Consider the following 22976-nt stretch of genomic DNA (forward strand, 5'->3'; position numbering starts at 1 on the left):
CAGAAAAAAATCAATATTTGGTGGAATAAACCTGGTTGGTTTTTAATCACAGTTTTTTTATGCATCTTGGCATCATGTTCTCCTCCTCCACCAGTCTTACACACTGCTTTTGGATAACTTTATGCTGCTTTACTCCTGGTGTATAAATTCAAGCAGTTCAGTTTGGTGGTTTGATGGTTTGTGATCATCCATCTTCCTCTTGATTATATTCCAGAGGTTTTCAATTTGGTAAAATCAAAGAAACTCATCATTTTAAGTGGTTTCTTCATTTTTTACAGAGTTATATATATATATATATAGTGTGTAAGGTGTAAGATGAGCGGTACCTCGTAGAGTGTGTTGTAGGTGGTGACGGACACGGTGCTGGTGTGCAGCATGAGTCTCTCGCACAGGAGTGTGAAGAGACTGTGTGTGTGCATGATTTCCACCTTCCTCCTGCAGAAACACACACACACAGATACACACACACAGATACACACACACATTTAACACACCTAACCCATAAACACACACACACACACACTCCCGCAGGAGCTGCAGAGTTTGGCACCTCGAGCGTGGTGTTGGGTAACGTCACTTTTTCACAGTGAAACCGAATCTAAACTCAGGGTTGATTTTAGGAGAACGGAGCGGCGCCGGCAGCATCGCAGCACCACGGTCGCATCGCTCAGCGCCGCCGCTGCAGCTGCAACATTAAAATGCGACAGGGCCTACAGGAGCGCAGGGACAGGTCAGATAAATGGCTGCTGTTCTTTAAGCTGCTCTGAATCAGATCCACAACCTTCAAACACAACAGCCCTGAGTTTACTTATTGATAAACATGCAAATGAGGAAAACGCTATACGCTGATTTATCCAGACCTACAGCTAAACTCCGCCTGCAAACATCAATAAAACTCTGACTTTACAGATTAAACACACCTCTGATGGATCAGGAGATCAGTGCAGAAGGTTCTCACACAGAAATGATGGAAAAGCACATAAACCAGCAGTTCATGACCATAAAAACCTCCAAACAGGTTATTAAACACACTTCTAATAAGGAATAATGTGTTTTAACTGCAATAACCAGTGATCACTAGTGTAATTACAGAGAATTAATAACAGAAACAACCCCTGTGCTCCTCAGGGCATTTACACATTACTCCTAATGCAGAAACTACTGTCAATTATTTATTAACCCTTTAGATTAGTTTATACTGTGCAGTTTTCAACAAGGTTCGATTTTAAAGCTAATTAAATTGATTAAATTAATATTACCGTAATTATGAAACTAGTTATACAGTTATAAGTGTGTTAAATCTTAATGTTCTAAATGGTGCAATGGTTAAAATATTTTTATAGTTCTGTGTAAAAACCAGACATCACTGTTTCACAAATAAAATTAATTAATTTACAGGGAAAAAAGGGAATAAAAGGAAAAAAATGACATGAGCAGTGACTTTTTATGTTTATTTTGAGACATATTAAAATAAGGTGAAATTTAAATAAATATTATTGACTAACCATCTATTCTTAAAGTCTAAAAAGTTTTTTTTTTCCAGTTTAATTCAGTTCATTTACTTGGAGCATTTTTTCCCCCAGGTATTTTTTCACACAGGTATAAACCTAATTGCACCAAAATCCACACAAGTGTGCTGTCTCCTCTGATTGGTCAAAAGTACAAGAAAGTAAATATATAGTAAGAAGGTCCTGTGTTGTAAATCAGCAGGTACAGCTGTATTACCCAGATAATTACAGCTATAGTAAATATCTGGGTAATAAATCAGTTAAAACTGCACCTGAACAGCAGTTTAGCTCAAACACAAGGAGCATATTTGATAGTCAGGTCGAATTGAGACTGGATATACAATTCTTTTTAATACTTGATGGAGCAGTGATTTTAAAATGTTCTTCACTATTATTACCTACATGGTTCTTTATGAAAATAAAAAATAAAATATCTATTAAAAAATCCATCCAAGAAATGCATAGTCCAGACAGAACCATCTGAAACACCTTTATTTAAAAAGGGTAGATCTGTTTTTTTTAAACACACTTTACACTAACACTCACTCTACCTACCACTCTACCTCACTCTGAATACACACACACACTCACACACTCTCACACACACACACACACACACACTATACACACACACACACCTCTCCTTCCTCTGCATTTGTCTTATTTTTTATTCATCAGGCTTGAAGGACCCGATCATTTGCCCACCCATCGCCTGGAGCGCTGGAGCCTGAGCAGAATGCAGAATAAGCTGAGAAGAAAGCATCTGATTGGACACCAGAACCGCCTCATAATAAAATACACACACAGGATATGATCTCTCTCCACTGCTGCACACGTTTCTCTTTCTGAACAGCTGGGAACAGGGTTGCCAGATCCAGCAAAAATACCCAGCCCAAAGTACGTTTAAACCCAACTTTCAGAAGCTTGAGATTTCCTGATAATTGTTTCTCATTAATACGTATTGTAAAGTGCTGCATATCTAATTGTATTATTAGTAGTGGGGGGGGGGCGATATGGCCCTAAAATAATATCACAATATTAAAGGTTTTTTTTTTGTGATAAAGATATTCTTTATACTGGGTATAAGAATATCAGTATTATCAGTATACAGTATATCTTTCATGATATTCAAAAATGTTGGCGATATTATTGCAGACGCTAAGATATGGCACACCCTAATTAGTAGTAGTATTAATATTGTGGTACCTTTAAAAGTAGTTCCAAAAACACACCTTGTGTAAATGAGCCCGATTTGGTGGGAAAAACATCCAACCATCACCTCCTCTTAACAAATAAAGTAAAATAAATTCATAACAACCAACACCAAATAAATACCAGGTAATAAATACATCACCATATAAAACGAATCATAATGCAGATCAGTACAATCAACCTACCAGCAGAAATATACAAGATATAAACAATACAATAAAATCAAAAATCCCTTTATAAAAACACTGATCACTGATTTAGTGACTTTCACTAAGTCCCTCAAATAAATGCCATCATTAAACTTTCATCCAACTGTAGAAATAAACTGTGAAAATAAAGCAGTTACTCACTTGTGACCCAGGTGCTTCAGGAAGTAGCCCAACACCTTCAGCGCCTGCACTCGAATACTCTCACTCTTAGACGCCAGCAGTTTGTAGACCACCCTGAATAAAGCACATGATATTATATATCACAGAATTACAGCACATTTATACCATTTTAAATAGGTTAATAACCTAAATTAATATTTAATCAATTTGAATTCTTATTTTGTAGATGTAAAGCTCTCACAGATCAAGCCAAAAAGCTTGGGTCTTCTATGCTTCTATGCTCAAAACCAAACAGTGGCAGCTTATAGCACTTTTTCACCAAAGAAATCTGGTTCTTGATCAGTTTTATTTGAGTTTATAATAACCGTGGTGTTTTTCAGTGAACCAGTCCCTGTTTCCACCAGTTTTAGAGGAACCGTCAAAACGTCACATCATACGTCACCAATAGAGGGCGCTGCACAGCGGCGGTGAACAGTAGTGGTCACGATTAGCGCTGATGAACCTAGTATTCTTCGGTTTCTGCTGTGAACAAACGTTCCTGGTTTCAGAACCTACTTTTGTTGGTGAAAATGTGGCGAACCGGTTCAAAATTAGGTTCATAAACCAGAACATTGCTGGTTCCACATCAGTGTAAAAAGTGCTATTAGTGGACCTTGGTATTAAACCCAAAACCCACTGTTCTAGGCAGTGATTCAGCACTGCTGCCCTATAAAAGCTCATTATTACTTTCAAAAATAAAGGTATTTTTATATGGATACATTGAAGCAGTGTTTGAGAAAAAACACATTTTGGTTCCTATAAAAAAACGATGCTTTGAAATAACTAAGTTTTGAGATGAGGAACATGCCTGAGCACCTGCCTCTTCCAATCTAACATCCCATAAATATTCTTCACTTCACCTGCGTATCATGATGAGTTTTCTTAACCCTCTACTACATCTTTATTTTGATGTATTTTTAACCGTTTCTTTTGAAGAGTTCAGCATAAACAAAAGGAAATAAGAAGAAATGCTTCTGATTAAACGCAGATATGAGGAAGGTAAATGTGTTTTTGGATTGTGTGTGTGAAGCTCAGAGTAAGTGTCAGATGAGATAGGAGTGATGGTGTAATGCAGAGCAGACTCACGCTGGCGAGAGCTTGTTTCATCACAGCAATATCAGCTAATACGTGTGAAAAAGCGGCGCTGCGCCGCCGAAATAACTTCATCAAATCCGTCCACATTTCATTAGATAGACACGCGGGGCAGAGGCTGGATCCTGCTCGTCAGGAATGAAATAAATATGGAAATATGTGAATATTCTCATGTAGATCAGGCTGAATAATTCATGCCGGATCTCTTGCGGTGTTTGTGAGAGAGAGAGAGAGAGAGAGAGAGACAGAGAGAGAGAAAGAGAGAGAGAGAGAAAGAGAGAGAGAGAGAAAGAGAGAGAGAGAGAGAGAGAGAGAGAGAGAGAGAAGAGAGAGAGAGAGAAAGAGAGAGAGAGAGAGAGAGAGAGACGGCGGTGCTGCTCGGCTCACCGGATCCCGTTCCTCTGGTCGAAGGCGGGGATCATGGAGGCCGGGTGTTCGGACATCAGCGCCACCAGCAGCTGAAGAACATCGTGGAGGTTCTCGTCCTGCAGCAGCAGAACAGCAGGATTAAGATGATTATAAAAACTCCCAGTGCAGTTACAGTACAGCTAATGATACAACTAATGATGTAATCGACTAATCTGATCATTTTCACGATAAAGATATTCTTGGTGAAATGACAAGTGTATAAGAATATCAGTATATAGAATATTGTTTATGATATTCCAAAATGTTGGTGATATTGTTGCGTACGATAAGATATGGCACCTAATTAGTAGTAGTATTAATATTGTGGTACATTTAAAAGTAGCTCCAAAAACACACCTTGTGTAAATGAGCCCAAAACACTTCAAACCAAATAAATATCAGGTAATAAACACAATGCAGATCAGTACAATCAACATATCAGCAGAAATATACAAGATATAAACACTACTTTTCAAAATAAAATCAAAAATCCCTTTATAAAAACACTGATCACTGATTTAAGGACTTGGATCAATGACTAAAGGGAAAACACCAAGGTTATTATCATTAACGAAAACAAACTAAATATAACAAAATGTGTCTGTCCATTAGTCAGTCTCTAAAAACAACAGAAACAGCTAAACATGAGATTTAAAAGCAATTTAAATGTCTAGATGTTGTTTAAAACGTGAAAAGTACTGCTTATTTAGTGAGCAAATATATTACAAAAAAACTACTGTGAACGGTCTACTTGTACCATTTGAAAAAGGTGTGCAATACAGGTTTATTACACAACATCTGAACTACTGACAGTCCTTAGTTCACCTCATCAGCATCTTTAAATCATCAGGGTCATGCAAAATCCTCTTATTGTAGCACCATTTCTAACCTTATTTCTTAACTATCCCTCAACACTTTTTTTCAAAGGTTTTCTATGCGTCGATTTGTCATGAAATTTCCATTGTAAATTACACAAAGACCTTTTAAATTAACATTTTAAATCTTCAATTTTAAACTTTCTCTTTAGGTCCAGTGAAGTAAGTCACATTCAACATATTAAATTCAAGTTTTCCCACAAAATCCTTCAGTAAGAATTGTGAATTCTATGATTTCTGAAGTGATAAAGCTACAGATTATCTACATTACAGATCATTCCAGTAAAGAGAACACACTCACCTCATGCATGGTCAGCAGATAGTTCTGAATGCTCTGAAGTTCATCTTCTTTCACTCCTCGATCCTGTTAAACAAAGGAAAAAAATATACTGCAATTATAGTTTAACTGCAGTTTAGCCCTATAAATATAATAACCAATCAGAAAACTACTGATTTAAGATGAAAGGAGATTTCTCAATGCTTTTTTTTTTTTTTTTATTTAACTATTAAGTTGGATAAAGATGAATCAATTATAAATATAGGCTCAGAAAGTAACAATGTTACATAATGCATACATTCTCTTGCATTTTCATTGGGGAGAAACCCAGCAGGAACACAGGAAGCGCCAACTTCACATGTTTCTACATTTAATCATAACAAATATAACTAACTCTATATGATATATTGATATATATATTTTCAGACTTCAGAGATAATAAGGGGTTTTTATCTACTGTGTTCAACTGCACTACCTCCATTCTCCACTACACACACACAAAACTGTACTTTTATACTTTATATTTTATTTTATTGTATTTATCGATCTTCTTCAGGGAGTGCTATTCTTTAGGCAGTGCATTTCTGCATTTGGATTTCTATGTCAGTAAATTATCCAACTTAAAAACCATTTGAACATATATTAGTAAAGATTTGAACCTGAATCCCTTTTTCTTGCCCCAATCTTTGCCTCGAGGCAGCGCTCAGAGCTCAGGGCTACTTTTATCCTGTAAATAAACTTTTATTTTGAATTATTTCAGACGGTCTAATCCTTCCAGCACTGCAGCAGAAGCTCAGTCTGAACTCTGTGTGATCAGTAAAGAGTGATATCACCTGTGCTCAGGCGTTCAGGCGTTCAGGTGGGCTGGTTGTGTGTTCTGAGATCAGCTTGTTGACAGTTTTGTTCAGAGCTAATTTCTGTGGCGTCTTTAAAAGCTGCTCCCGCTGTGTTTTGGTTCTATATGAGTTTCAGGCGGCTGATTAAAGCACGCGTTCTCCGTTCTGTGTTCAGCAGAGACAGACTGGGAGGTAATTGTGGTTTGTGTGTGGTTTGGCCGGCTGTCAGACAGGGTGTGTTAGCGCTGAAGCTAACAGGAACATTAGCTGTTCCAACAAGGTCTGTGGGGTTTATCATTCGCTGAAGTCGTGGCTCGAGCTGAATTATTAAAAGCTGTACAGAACTACTTAACGTCCATGTAAAAATGTGAAATATGATACAGCAATCAGAACTGTGTTAGTGGAAGAATAACACTAAGCTAATAAACTGGAAGCTCAGCTATGTGGAGCCTAAACCCTCCTCTCACTCCATTCTGGCTAGAGAGAAATGAGAACAACACTTTATCTGAGGAGCTCCTGCTGCTGTTCCTCACTGTATGAGTGTTTTTATACAAGTAATTATTCACTCAGAATTAATATTAAATTAGTGACTTGCTTTTTTGAGAAATATCTATTTGAATACCTAAACATTGAGTATTTTAAGTTTATTAAAACACCATTTATAGTGTTTATGGAACTATTTAAAATATATAGTTCAGTAATGGAAGCTGTGTTAAAGTTGTTGATCTCTTTTAAGGGTCTATTTGTTAACATTCTTCATCTGTTTTTCTGATAATAAAGTCTGATTTCTTCATATATTTGTCATTTTGTGGAGGAAAGTATACCCATAGTAATCAAAGCCTTAATTTAAAGCTTTAGAGTTTTACATTATATGTACTCCTAACAGTAGATTAAGAAGAAGAAGAAGAGCTGGTGATTACCTTGAGGATGAGCTGCTTGAGGAAGAGCAGCATGAAGGCTCTCAGTGAGATGATCTCCTTTTGGGAAGGTCGGGGACCATCTGAGAACACACCAGAAAATAAATGAGATATGCTGAGCTCTAAAGGTGGTCTGATACAGATGGCTGATCAAAACAATCAGGGGTATTAAAAAGCAACTGGAACTACTGTCCAGAGAAGGTTTTTTACCAGTTTTTTAGAAGTTATTTACAGTAAGCTTAGATTTCCAGAATTACACTAAAGCTGAAGCATTAGCATTAGCATTAGCTAAACACTAACTGCTCCTTAATACCTGACTGGTAGAATTCATATATAAGGAGCACCGGATTATAAGGAATTATAATTTAGGAAAATTAAAGGAATTTAAGTGTACCTTATAGTCTGAAGGAAATATGGTGAGCAATATAAAATCTTTAATAGCCTTGATTTCAGATTAAAAAATAAAGAAAGAAACAGGTGCCCCAACACTTTATTTACCTGTTACAAAACAACTACTAGCTAAAGAAGAGGGAGATCAGAGTATCTGATGAGGAATGAAGAAGAGGGACAGTGTAATCTGTTGTGTTATCTGATCTGATGATTAAGACGTTGAATTGATTAAACGTCATATTCATAGATGCACCAGTGAATTCACTTCACTTCAGTCTGTGAGCTTCTTCAGCTCTGTTTTTCTTTCTGATCACGATTCTCAGTATGTACTCCTACAATCCTGACAAACGGCCAGTGATCAATACAAACTGCTGATTATTCAGTACACTCACTCACAGGACTCCACTCAGTTAAAACTGTGTGAACAGTGGATTAATGTGCTTTAGTTGTCTGATCTGTCCATATTCAGCCGGTGCCGAGCATCTGATTCCACGTGTTACAGGTTTTAGCAATAGATATATTGTTTTCTGAAGTATGAACACCATTCCACCTTTAGGCTGTGCAGTTTCATTGCATGATGGGTGTTTTGTATGCAGCTTCTTGTTCAATAGTCCAATCTTATTTGTACAGTAAGTTTTCAAAAGAAAAACAATAAAGGGGCCAAAACTTTCCTATAGAAGAGCACTGAAATGTGTCCAATAAAATATTCAATCTTATCTAGAAGTCACACTTTTTGAGCTACAAATTCCAAGTTTGGCCCAATCACAGATCTCTCAGCATTCTGTAGATCCAGAATTTGCTAATTTGATACTTTACTAATACAAAAAATAAAACATTTTTTAATTGTAGACCTTTTCCAGGTTAGAACATGCCCAGCGCCCTTTCTCTCCACTGCTCTACAGCACTGTCTGTTCATTGAGATTTTTAAAAATCATAATTTGGGCAAAAGTTTTAGCACCCTACATAATCATGTGGACAATATTGATACTGACAGTATTGACAGTTCTGCTCACAGCTCTACAGTGTGTATTTTATTTCTGATAAAAACACTGAAGCCTAATTAATCCAGGGGGCGGTTCAGCTGGCTGAGTGTTTCTGGCCTCGTGGTCCCCGGGGCCAAAATACTGTTTATACACAGAATCGCAATCTCAATTATACCCCCCCCCCCCCCCCTGTTCTCCTGTAGCTTTTACATCATTACTCATTATCAACACACACTGAACACTGAGCTAAAGATCAATATTAAAAAATACATTAATTTTTTCTTTATTGATGAAAAGGTTGTAAATGTAAACCCATGCTGTAAAAAAGATAGATTTTTGGAAAAGCATAATGATTTTTTGATTTTGGAATAATGACATGTCCAGTAATAAGATATAACATTTCATTAGTTTAATTTATATTGGTTAATATAGAGAATATACAAACTGTTATTTAACTCTACAGGAGAATCCAGCTCATATAAAGCACCAAAGTGGTGAGCACCAGACAGTAAGTGGTGAGCACCACATAGTAAGCGGTGAGCACCACATATTAAGTGGTAAGCACCAGACAGTAAGTGGTGAGCACCAGATAGTAAGTGGCAAGCACCGGACAGTAAGTGGTGAGCACCAGATAGTAAGTGGTGAGCATGTCCCTTCAGGGGCTCCATATATATTTGTTGCCAGTGTATGTGTTTTTTTTTGCTTTTTTTGTGCAAAATATTTCGGTTGCCAAATATTCAGTGTATCCCTCGTGCATACATTTTGCAGAACATTAGTATGGAGAGTCAGTGTGTTGTTTTCTCTCAGAGAGAAACGCTCTAATGAAATATAAACATTAAGTATTTCCCTCTTGTATTCTGAGCCTAAAGCTTTATAATGAAACTATTTACCATCTCAAACTGATTCAGATCAGATCAATCAGAATCTGACAGCCCAGTTCCAGCTGGTATAAAGCGTTTGGGAGAAAATGGAGAGTATTGGATTTTTAATGAATTTGTCTGAGTTTAGAGGAGAAGAAGAGAAAGAGCGTGATTATAAAAAAAACAGAGAAATCGATAGAACAAATGATACCAGCTTTCTTTAACCAGCGCCCCTCCTGTTCCATTAAATCCTCTAAATGAAGCCGAGCTCCCGAACGCTCCTCTGATTTACTCTGAGAAATGAAATGGCGGGAATATTTCAGTCTGTTTCTCAGTAAACTCACACAGAGCTGTAACTCTGCTGCTCTGAGGTCAGATATCCAAACAGATCTGAGGAGGTGTGTTTATAAAGCAGAGAGATGTGAAATTAAACTCATTACTCTGCTGCACGTGTTTATTAATGTGGATCAGAGTAAATATGTAGTGATTTGGTGTGGAGCTGTACTACACTTCATCTACCTAATCTAAATAATCCCCTAAAACCTCCAATTACCTCAGTCTGCTGGTTTCAGGGGTGAATATCACTACTATGCTAATAAGGCTATTTTGGAATATATATATATATATATATATATATATATACAGTTGCAAGAAAAAGTATGTGAACCCTTTGGGATTGTACTTGGATTTCTGCATAAATTGGTCATTAATTGGGAAAAGTCATTAGTCGAGGGGTTCACATATTTTTCCCTCCCCCCCTCACTGTGAATGTTAACATGTTGTGCTCAGTAAAATCAAGCAAACATATTATTATTTGTGTAGTTTTAATTTAAGGAGACTGTCTTTTGTTGTGATTTAGATGAAGATCAGAACACATTTAATCACCAATTTATGCAGAAATCCAAGTATAATCCCAAAGAGTTCACATACTTTTTCTAGCAATATATATATGTATCATATCTGTTGAGTGTTGACCTTTATGACTTATGAGTAACCCTTGTGTTCTGTTAGAGTGATACAGCAGTGATTACACTTAATAACCTGCAGATCCACAGAGCTGCTGTTAAAGTGATGCATCTCTTTAATTTGAAGATTCTGCTGAAAGAGAGAGAGAGAGAGAGAGAGAGAGATACTTCCTCTCCTCACAGTGCTGTCGTTCCTCTTTGTTGTGTTAATTGAACACTTCATTACGGCGCCGTCTCCTCCCTCAGCCGTCTCTTACAGCACAAGACAAAGTGTCCTGCAGCCTCCGACCAATTACTGATAAATCAATACAAGCCAGCCTGATCAACATATCTACATTCTTGGGCTGTGAGTGGCCCAGCGGACTAAAGTTCTGCCACTATAGTCGGGATATCGCTAGTTTGAATCTTGTTCATGCAGCTTGCCATCAGCTGCTGGAGCCCTGAGAGAGCACAGTTGGTCTTGCTCTCTCTGGGTGGGTACAGTACAGTAGATGGCGCTCTCTCTTTCCCCTCATCACTCCTAGGGTGATGTGGTTCAGCACAAGGCTGCATCTGTGAGCTGATGTATCAGAAACGAGTAGCTGCGCTTTCCTCCGAGCTGTGATGCTACCCTAGGAGTGATGAACAGGGGAAAGAGCGCCATACACTGTACTGTACCCACCCAGAGAGAAACAGCAAGGACTACAACTGTGCTCTCTCAGGGCTCCAGCAGCTGATGGCAAGCTGCATGAACAGGATTTGAACCAGCAATCACCTGATCATAGTGTTAGCTTAGCTTAGCCTGCTGGACCACTCAGAGCCCCATAAAGTTGTTCTCAATACTGACTTTTCAGAGTGTGGGTTTAAACTCTTCTACAACATTCAGTAGATTCAGTAGCCCCACAATTCCCCTGAACTTTTATAAATACAATCTCTCTGAGAACAAATACAGTATAATAGCTCTCGTCTGCTTTACGCTGAGTCTCTATTGAGTTATATTCATCTGAAAAAAAGTTTCTTAAACTTGTGTTTGTGGTCAGTGTATCCAAATCACTCTCAGGAGACTCTTTTAGCCGGCGTGGAGCTTAACCAACAATCATATGAGCTCCAAACCCCAGTCAACACGATTAAAGATCCCCCCATTCCACAAGCAGGGGTTTATTTACGGGGTAAATCATGCATAATGCAGGAGACTGAAACACGGCTACTGCTGGGGGCTTAAACATCCTTACAGAGAGAGAGACAGAGAGCGAGACAGACAGAGAGTAAGACTGGGTATCAGGGGAGTAAAGACACAGAGGGGAAAAGAGGGAATAAAGAGAGCAGCCGGCTTCAGAAAGAAAGACGGACAATGAGATTTAGAGCAGGAGAAAGTGAGAGAGAGAGAGAGAGAGAGAGAGAGAGAGAGAGAGAAGAAAAGATGGATGTTTTGAGGGAGTTGCAGAGTAAGAAGTGAATCTGGGGCTAAATTTAGCCCAGTGAGGCTGAACTGGAGTCTCCACCACACTGAAGCTTTCATCAGTTATTCATTCAGAGAAACTCCATTCTTCTGAGCTCAGCCGGGTCTACAGAGGATCAGAAGCTCTTCAGGGCCAGAACACATATACTGTACTGTGTGAGTGTGTCTGTGTGTGTGAGTGTGTCTGTGTGTGTGTGTGTGTGTGTTTGCTTGAGCTTGTACAGCTACTCTAGTAATGTGTGTGTATACAGTACATGCACCCTCTCCAACTCCCTGACATTTACTGCCGAGTTTATCCTGCTTTTGTTGGAGTAACTGTCTCTACTGTCTTGGGAAAAAGACTTTCTAAAATATTTTAAAGCATTGCCATAAGGATTTGATTGTATTCAGGGAAACCAGGCTTCCTCTTATCTCAGTTTTACAGATTTAAGGTGATTTAATATACAGCTCTGGAAAAAAATAAGAGATCACTTAAAAATGATGAGTTTCTTTGATTTTACCAAATTAAAAACCTCTGGAATATAATCAAGAGGAAGATGGATGATCACAAACCATCAAACCACCAAACTGAACTGCTTGAATACAGCAAAAACGAAACATCTGAGCAGATCTTACAGTCTATAGCTCTGAGGAAAACTGTGTCTAATGTAAAGAAACTGGAAGGAAAAGAAGAAAACAGTAAAAGAGCAAGTGAGAGGTTTTATTTCGTCTTGTAGATGAAGGCCAAATCAACGTTCTCAGAAGTTAATCTGTTGACAGTCATTAAGCAGAGCTCAGCAGGGTTATCTGCCTCAGTGTCACTTCATTAGACGTCCAATTACCGCGAGTCAGACGTCCAGAACGCTCTGAGACGGATCTGAATGGCTGTTTTAAGTCTGATTTTGTGCAGCATAACTCGCTCTGAGACAGACTCGCTATTATACAGAGCAGCGGCGCTAACGGCGCTAACGGCACGACCGGAGCGATGACCTCACCCATTCACCTCTCATAATAAAAACAGAGAGACGGGTCTGAAAGCACAGCATTAAAACAGTGATGAGGTCAACATGTGAGTCTGAGAGGGGATTACACGGCTCCTCCACCACCCAGACATTATCTTTAAAAGGTTCCTGCATAACACATTCATTAGCACCAAATAATCCATTTATAATGCATTATCAAACTGCACTGTGAGCCGGATAAGCTGAATTTACTTTAAAAAATTAAGGAAACCGGTTGCCTTAAAAATGTTAAGTAATGTGAAATGAAAATTTGAGTTAGCATAAATTAAAACATCAAGTTAACTAAACGGGAAGTTGAGTTATTTGTAAGGTAGCTCAGGGGGAATCACTACACACTAATGGTGAGTGTCTGTCAGAAACTGTTGGACACACCCAGTATGCAAATAGATTGTGAAAAAGCCAATAGAAAGGAAGCTGTTAATGGCAAAACAGACTAAACTCAGTTATTATAAGTTGGTTTAACTCAAAGATCTCAGTTTGAATAGTACAGTATCTGTGCTCACAAATTCAGTTCAACTAACTCAAAATAGTTGAGTATTGTTTAGAAATATCCAATTTTATGTAAAACAGACTTAAATCATTTAAATTCGAACAACGTATGGATTTACACTTAAAATCCTTTAATTTTCCCTAAAATCATCAGAGCTTCTTATAATCCGGTGCTCCTTATGTATGAATTCTATCAGTCAGGTATTAAGGAGCAGTAAAGACACTCCACTGAAGTACAGAGTTATACAGGAGTTTCAGTTTAGTTCTCCAGCACTGAGACTGTAGCAGCATTAGCATTAGCCGCTAACAATGCTCACTATTTTCCGGTTTAGAGGTGAGTATTATCGGCCTGTAGCCTGCTGCTAACTAACCCTAGCTAGCACTGCTGGAGCAGCATTAGCATTAACCCACAAACAGTTAGCCGTTAGCCTTAGTTCTGGAGAAATTTTGGAATCTAATCTTACTGTAAATAAACAGAAGCTCTTTACTCACACAAATAAATAGTTTTCAGAAGAGATTAACATTCAGCACTCGATTAACTTTAAAAGAAAGTCTTTTGTTTTTACAGTTTTGTTTACTTAGCTTAGCTTCACCTAGCTTAGCTAGCTAAGTACAGTTATTGATAAAAGTCAAGAATAAATAAGATTAAGTAAAACAGGTACAGGCTGTCTGAAGCTGGTTTGATATTAAACGTTTATTTAAATGACTGAATGACGAAGTGTTTATTTTTTTTATAACAATATCAGCATGAATGATGATTTTTCTGCACAAACCAGCAGCAAAAATCTAATGAATGGAAATATTTTTATTTCGTTTCTGAATATATGAGGGGTCAGCTTCACTGAGGATACTTTCAACCATATAACATTTTTTTCAGACTGACTGACCTTCATTTATTGCGCACACTGGTTTTGTTCTGGTTGTAGTATTTTTTTTTTGTAATTTTTATTTTATATTTTTATAACTGAGTCAGTTTTATGAAGAGTGTGCTGATGAGCTTATGAGCTGATTTAGATCTGATTACAGCTCACTATTTGTGAATAAATCTAAATAAGGTAAAATCAGTTATGGTGGTGCAGTATTCTTACCCAGGCCTTTGGGGGTGATGGAGCTGCAGGGGGCGGGGTTAACCGCCCAGTAATAATACTTCAGTGTGTGCATGAGCTGCAGCACCGTCCCCACGCGCCGGATGGTGTTATAGATGGTCGCTGTGCCGATGAATTCTGCAGACAGGTACGTGTACAACGATAACTGCACCTGAAAAACACAAACAAAAACTGTACTTTTATTTTAATCTTTCAGTCAGTAATTAATTAAGGACACGCCATCAGGAAGATGATTTCAGTTCAAAAACAGAGGCAGCAGCTATATTACAGCATCAATACTACCGACTCATCCCTCCAACTCACTGTATTCAGGAGCTCAGTGAACTCCAGCACTGTGACTGGATGCAGCACCTGTACAACAGGTCCAGTCGTTAAATTTCACTATACTCACTACTAAATACTTCATACAGCTTCAGAGTTCATCACTACACACCCCTCATCCTGATCCTAATCTAAAGTATATTTCTGAGTAAGTGATGGTTGTTGAGTCTGTTGGTGATGTGATGGAGCTGGAGCAGGTGGTTTTTAATCACAGTTTTCTTTTTATGCATCTTGGCATCATGTTCTCTTCCTCCACCAGTCTTACACACTGCTTTTGGATAACTTTATGCTGCTTTACTCCTGGTGCAAAAATTCAAGCAGTTCAGTTTGGTGGTTTGATGGCTTGTGATCATCCATCTTCCTCTTGATTATATTCCAGAGGTTTTTATTTAGATAAAATCAAAGAAACTCATCATTTTTTTAATGCTCTCTTATGTTTTATGTTTTTATGCTCTCTCTCTCTCTGTTCTGTATGTATGGAGGGTGGTGGTGAGCTGAGTGTGTTTGGGAGGCAGATCGTGGTCCTCCTCTCTGATACGCCTCATCCACTCCTTCACGGGTCATTACTGAGCGCAGGGGGCCGAATTTCAATCTTTAGCATTTCAAAACAAACTTCCCTCTGAGAGAACAGACCGACCGCCCGCCTCCAACAGCAGCAGCAGCGGGAGAACAGCGCCGCTAAATTACACACCAGCTTTAAAAACCATCACATCTCCTCCAACCACCCGCAGACCAGATACTGAAACACCCACTGACCAGATCTATAACCACTCCAAAACCAGGCCATCCTCTTCACTTTCTTCATGTTCTTTTAAAGCATCATACAGCCTAAAACCATAGTTTTGCACTAGAGCCATGTAGCTAAGCTAATAGAAGCATATCACCCACCAATCAGCATCAGCGTTAATACCTAAACTAATCCACTCGAGCATCATGACAGAAACCACAGTTTCCACTTAATGTAAAGAAACATTTACCAGTATTAGATCTGATGTAAATGCTAAATACAGAGCTAAAAGCTAAAGCTAGGCCGCTCGGTTGAAGCACCTCTTGTAAAAAGTATAATAGAACCTATTTTCCCACAATGCAATGGGACATAGAAAGTGATGAGTTCCTCTCATTTAGAACAATAATAGAATATTAAGAGGGATTACAACATAAAGCTGTCAACATTAAGATGAGAACAAACTACTACCCCTGGACTCCATTACCCAGACTGCCTTAACCACACATGATCACATGACACTACACGAGTAGTGTCTGTATTTATGCATCTTTACTCAATGTACTGTTTTTTATGTTTGTGTTTTTTTTAGTGACACAAAAAACTCATTTAATGCAATTAACTCTACAAAATCATTGGTGCATTTCTATTAGTTTCTTGTAAAGTGCCAGATTCACATTATATCAAAAATTGAAAATTTGAGATGCAAGCTTTTAGCATCAAAAAGCAATAATACACTGTGTGGTATGTGTCCTGGCTCAGGTTAAGGAGTGTATTTAAGCTAATATTAAAATGTGTGAGCAGTAGTGAGTCTGAGCGAGAGATAACTGCCGAAAACTGGGCTGTAATTTTACTATAAATGGCAGAATTCCAGTTGATGCTACCGTAACCCACAGCCTGAGCTCCATCCCCCCTACTGCGCTCTACGCCCACCGTCCCTCTGCTGCTCAGGCTCTAGCGCTGCTCTGGCTCTAACGCTGCTCTGGTGGAGTTATAGCTGATCTATGTTTAGCGGTTCCTCTCCGCAGTGTTTTGACAGGGTGAAATATGTGTGTTCAGGGACAGTAGAGGTGAGCGGACCCTGAGGAGATGTTCTCACCTTGGCCGGGGTGTGGATCCAGATGGCGGCGTTGAACAGGATGTGATCACAGAGCTGCTTCAGGAGAGGAGCTCCGTGACTCAGAGCGTCCAGGTATTTAGCGAAAGACAGGAACTGTTCCAGAACAGCCCGGGTTATGTGCACCCGAGACGACTGGAGAACAACAGAGAGAACAGAGAGTCTATTATCATTTATAATCATCTATAACGTCTGGAATCAGTAACTCAAGGTGCTCTCTACATTTTTTACAGAGCTCTATATATGAATATGTTTTAACTTATTTTAACTTATGTTTTAAATTATCACCTGTGTTTTCCGTTGCCAAGATAGCAATACACCACACATACTCCACACCACACACACTCCACACCACACCACACACTCTACACACCACAAACACTCCACACACTCCACACACCACACACACCTCACTCCAAACCACACACCCCCCACCCTTTACACACTCCACACCCCATGCACTCCACACACACACCTCACTCCAAACCACACACCCCCCACCCTTTACACACTCCACACCCCATGCACTCCACACACACACCTCACTCCAAACCACACACCCCCCACCCTTTACACACTCCACACCCCATGCACTCCACACACACACCACACTCTACACACCACACCACACACACTCCACACCACACATACTCCACACCTGATACACACAACTCACCCCACACTCCACCACACATACTCCACACCACATTCCAAACACTCCACAACCCACTCCACACCACATTCCAAACACTCCACAACCCACTCCACACCACACACACACTACACAACTTAGTAACTATTTGACAAGCCAACTTAAAGTTTGTTCACGAACTTTGCCTTTTCTAGTTCACATTTGTATTTATGAAACGTACCAGTATATAGACAATACTGAAATATCCATTTCAGTAAGAGAGACGTATAAAACTGTACAGCAGGAAGGAAATATGTAATATAATTATATCTGCAGCCTGACGCATCCTATAAACAAAAAATCTAAAAACTTATAGTTGCACTTTGACTTTGGAGCGGATGGAGGACTGAGGGAGGCTGGTGGTGATTAGTGCTGTCTGACACCTGCGGGGCGGCAGGTACGGGACGTGAGGGTGAACAGGACAGTAGCAGATGGCTGCAGGTGTGAACGGGACAGATATCAGCAGGACTGCTGCTGCAGGATCAGATACTGTCACATTATTATACACACACACACACACCACACACCACACACACACACACACACACACACACGGCTGTCTCTGTTTTATATTATATTTATATAGTTTTATATATTTCTCTTACTCTAAAGCAACACAAACACAAGGACGCTCACAAATCATCACCACTATAAACTCCAGCGCTCAGATATTTCTGTCCTGTTTACAGAGAGGTCATAATGTAATGGATCATCAGAGACACAGAGTCACCACTAGTCATACTGACCTCTTTCTATCACAGGAAAACTCTGGAGAAAATACTGTACTGTTTTATTTACCCAAACAGCAGGAAAGTGCTTTATATTATACACCTATACTCACTCTTAAAGGTCTTATTCCATCGTTTATTTTATTTTTATTATTTTTAAATGTCTAGTTGTGTCTCTAGTATGAATGTGAGCTGTTTTTTGTGTAAAAGTATAAACCCTGCTTTATTTATTTACTTCTGCTAACTGAAGAATCTGCACTCACCTTTTCCAGCAGGTACCCGATCACCAGGAAGCCCTTCCCCCCCAGCATCTGCTCCTGCATGGCCACTGAGCTCTTCAGCAGCTCCACCAGAAACGCCAGGAGAGTCGCACTGAAAACCACAGCAACATCAACCTGTCAATCACCCCACTGTCCTTCAACATCACTGAGTAACATCCTTATTCTAAACTCCTCACTCAGGATTCTCCCAGAATTCTTCAGTTCACAGCAAAAACAAAAGAACAACATCAACACAAGGAAAGATTAAATAAATATATGTACACATTTGTACACAGTAAAATTTAGAGAGTTAAATTTAACACTGCCACAGTGCCATCAGCTGCCGGAGCCCTGAGAGAGCACAGTAGTCCTTGCTCTCTCTCTGGGTGGGTACAGTACAGTAGATGGCGCTCTCTCTTTCCCCTCATCACTCCTAGGGTGATGTGGATCAGCACAAGGCTGCGTCTGTGAGCTGATGTATCAGAACCACAGAGTCGCTGCTCTTTCCTCCGAGCGTTAGCGCTGTGATGCTACTCGGCAATGCTACAGCATCAGCAGCAGCTCAAAAAGAGGCGGAGTCTGACTTCACATGTATCAGAGGAGGCGTGTGCTGGTCTTCACCCTCCAATTTCATTTCCAAATTCTTTATAGAGGAAACTACATTCTAAGACATATCATTAATAACTGTATTATAAATCTGATGTTTTTGGGGCTGAAGCTCCCGGTTTGGATCATTTCTCTCTACCACAGTAAACTCACGCCCTTGAGTTTATAAAAATAACAATAACAGTAAGAAGATGTGAATGTGTTGAGGGTCAGACAGCGTGGGGTCAGAGGTCACTCACCACACGGTGGTCTCCACCTGGCTCTCGCTGTGCTGGTGGAAGTCGAGCTGAGCGAACAGAGGGAAAAGCACCTGGATCCCCCCGATAGAGTGAATAGCACTGTGAATAGAGTGAGTCACTGTGGCCTTCACATCCTGGAGAGAGAGAGAGAAAGAGACAGAGAGAGAGGGAGAGAGAGAGAGAGAGAGGAAGGGATCAGAGGAAGCTATACCTACCTTCTTCTGACCTACTTACCTACCTATACCCACCCATATCTATCTATCTATCTATCTATCTATCTATTCTATGCAAATGCAAAGAAAACAAGTTCATATTCATAAAGTTTTAAGAGTTCAGAAATAATCAATATTTGGTGGAATAATCCTGGTGGTTTTTAATCACAGTTTTTTTCATGCATCTTGGCATCATGTTCTCCTCCACCAGTCTTACACACTGCTTTTGGATAACTTTATGCTGCTTTACTCCTGGTGCAAAAATTCAAGCAGTTCAGTTTGGTGGTTTGATGGTTTGTGATCATCCATCTTCCTCTTGATTATATTCCAGTTTAAATTTGGTAAAATGAATTCTATCCACTCTTACCTGCAGCATGAGGGCGTGAGGTGAGTGGACGAAGATGGACGGGTTGTCTCTGGGGGACGACTCCAGGCACAGCTGGGCGTCGGTGGCTTTAGCGTTGTAGGTGAAGCAGATACTGTTCGCCAACTTCCCATCATACAACACCTGCTTATGATGCTCCGCCAGGTGGATATCACTCTCTGACTTAAACTTAAAGGTGCTCTGCAGAACGAGAGAGAGAGAGAGAGAGAGAGAGAAAGTGAGGACAGGTTGTGGAGGACACTGACAGGTACAGCAGTGAGTGGCAGGTGAAGTGAGTTATGGAGAGGATGGTGAGGATCTGCTGAAGGACTGATGAGCAGAGAAACAGAATGAGGTTAAGAAACGAACAGAACAGACAGAGCGAGAGAGTGAAACAGAACAGCCAGACATATTATAATACAAAAAACTAAGGAGAGTAATATGAAATATATTTATGTATTGTACAGTATAGATACATTTGAGTAGGCACATAATAAATATTGTGAACACGTTACAATACCGACAAGAAATTTGACGCACCTTCTCATTCAGTGTTTTCATATATTTGTTTTTCTACAGAGTAAATGAATAGTAAAGTGATCTATCAGATTATGAAGGAACACATAATGAATCATGTAGAAACTTAAAAACAGTGTTAAACAAACTAAAATACTCTGTGAAGTATTTAGATGCTCTTATCTGAGGAGCTGTTTGTTAACTTGTGGTTTTTGAGGCTCGAAACTCTGATAAACTCATCCTGTACAACAGAGGAAACTCTCGCTCTTCTATCCTGTCCTGGGGCGGACCTGATGAGTGCCAGTTCCATCATTATAATGTTCTAGATGGTCTTTGTTCGACTGAACTTGAGGATACTTTCAAAGATCTTGATTTATTTTTACATTTCGGGCTGACTGACTGATTTTTTTCTTTACTTGGTTTCTTTACTGAATAGTTCCTGCAATAATATGGATTAGAACTAGCTAAAAAGTGCTTCCAGGTGGAGACTTTTATTTTGTTCAGGCAGTGTAAATATAAACACAGTAAAACTAGTAGTAAACCACTGTTTTAACACTGATTTAAAGTACTGTCCTTTCACTATGATATAAATATAGAATAGGTTGATTAATGATATCTTAACTAAAAGTATTGTATAATAGAATCACGCAGGCTGTAAAACCCATCCACTTAACTGCTGCCTGAGCGTATTAACGATGACCCAGCGGTGTCACACCGAAAAGAAAGATTTCTTTTAATTACAGATTAATATCATCTAACGTCTGAGGAATCTGATGAATTATGAATGAGCCGAGTGACAAGAGAAGCATCGCGGAGACGAGCTGAAGAGGAGAGATGAGGGAGCGCAGTAGTTTTATTCCTGCTGTTAAACCTCACTTCTACTGCAGCGTCTGCACCTGATACCTGGAGACGCTGACGTCATCCAGGTGTGACCGAGATCCAGATCCTCCCTGCTGGAGGTGAGAGCAGCTGAGCAGTATCTGTACAGTAACTGCTTTTATAGGCGTGTACGGATCAGGTCTCGTATCAGTAAGTGGATTTAAAAGGATGGTAATTGTAAAACGAGTCAGACAGCCTCTACAATACAGTCAGAATTCAGAAACTAGTTCAGTATTACGCTGCACTGAAATAATAGAGAGTGTGATCATTCATAGATTCCTGAATTTAGTATCTTTGATTCAGATGCAGCAAATTCATAAATTAGAATTGGAAAAAAAGCATGTGTCTCTAAAATTTAAATCATACAGAAGTGGTTGAAAGCGCTCCCACACTAAACTCTACCTGTGATCTCCAGTCTCTGGACTACGATACCCAGGATGCACCACACACTGACTCTCACAATCACATGACATTGCACACGGCACCTCCAGGAAGCCAATCACCTGAATACTGAACACCTGCTCACTGGCATATATAAACCCCTCATTCCACTTCACCCGTTGCTGAGTATTGTCATTTAAAGGAGTTCCACATTCTGTAAATGATAAAAGCTAAATTCTCAATATGTTAATTAGAGAATGATGTAATTAAATGGTGACATTTCTATAACAATCCCCTGAGACTGGATGGTACAGCTAAATAAATGGGAAAATATGAGAGTCGACTCCCACAGGAGCAGAAAACACAGCAGGACAGCTCATCTACAGGGTCCTGCAGGACAAAAACTGAGAATGACTTAACAGACAGCAACGAACAAGAACAAACCAAGTTACAGACAGAACAAGACCAAAATATGATTACACACTGCGTTTCTCACTTCTACACATGTTCTATATCTCAGTGTTTCTGTGAGAACAGCTGTTTTTCCTCAGTTCACCTGAAGCTCGATCAAAGTTTTACCTGTGAGGTGCCGAACAGCCCCAAACTAGATACCAAAACTAAATACAACACCATATAAAAAAGGACAGGGACTATTCTGACAACTGGACAGCAGAGGAGGAATACAACAAAACCAGCACTGCAGGAGCGAGACGGCAGGACGGCAGGACTGTGGTAAATGTCTCTGTGCTCTATAGAGACAGTCAGAATCCAGGTCTGGAAGTGGCTCAGCAGGTACCGCAGTGTTGAAGTGGCTCTTATGAATAACCTCTGAATATATCTGACACTCAGTGATACGATCCATCAGACAGAAAATATATCCTCCTGCTCTCCACAGCTCGGCTCCGAGACTCTGACGAGTTGATGTCCTGTTATATCAGGTTTATGGTGCAGCAGGAAGAATGTGAAACGACTGGACATTTAAAGTACGTCTGCTTTTAAATCTCATGCATTCAAGAAAGACATGCATAAATACAGTCAGGGTTCATACATGATTTAACCAATACATTTCTAATGATCTTCTCATGACTTTTTCAGGCCTTCAAGGCAAATTTGCAGAAATTGACAATAAAATAAAACAAAAAAACACCCGAAAGGTATAAAATGAATCTAATAAAATGTTGACACACAATCTTTAATAATAAAATGTGCATCA

The 22976-nt window shown here is 39.4% G+C and overlaps 1 protein-coding gene across 3 annotated transcripts in view; it reads right to left on the reverse strand.

Annotated features, from left to right (window-relative positions):
- nbeab (neurobeachin b) overlaps positions 1-22976 on the reverse strand; it is a 301773-nt gene that overhangs the window by 212263 nt on the left and 66534 nt on the right. For all 3 annotated transcript variants that reach the window (XM_049466932.1, XM_049466931.1, XM_049466933.1), the window contains exons 9-18: positions 19991-20188; positions 19412-19545; positions 18570-18678; positions 16870-17022; positions 14708-14876; positions 7497-7576; positions 5765-5827; positions 4568-4665; positions 3071-3163; positions 327-435 (exon numbers count right to left, since the gene is read on the reverse strand). In XM_049466932.1, coding sequence (XP_049322889.1) covers positions 327-435; positions 3071-3163; positions 4568-4665; positions 5765-5827; positions 7497-7576; positions 14708-14876; positions 16870-17022; positions 18570-18678; positions 19412-19545; positions 19991-20188 — 1206 coding nt within the window. The remainder of the gene's footprint in view (positions 1-326; positions 436-3070; positions 3164-4567; positions 4666-5764; positions 5828-7496; positions 7577-14707; positions 14877-16869; positions 17023-18569; positions 18679-19411; positions 19546-19990; positions 20189-22976) is intronic.

The sequence above is a fragment of the Astyanax mexicanus genome, chromosome 18, assembly GCF_023375975.1.
Source record: "Astyanax mexicanus isolate ESR-SI-001 chromosome 18, AstMex3_surface, whole genome shotgun sequence".
Taxonomy (NCBI): domain Eukaryota; kingdom Metazoa; phylum Chordata; class Actinopteri; order Characiformes; family Acestrorhamphidae; genus Astyanax; species Astyanax mexicanus.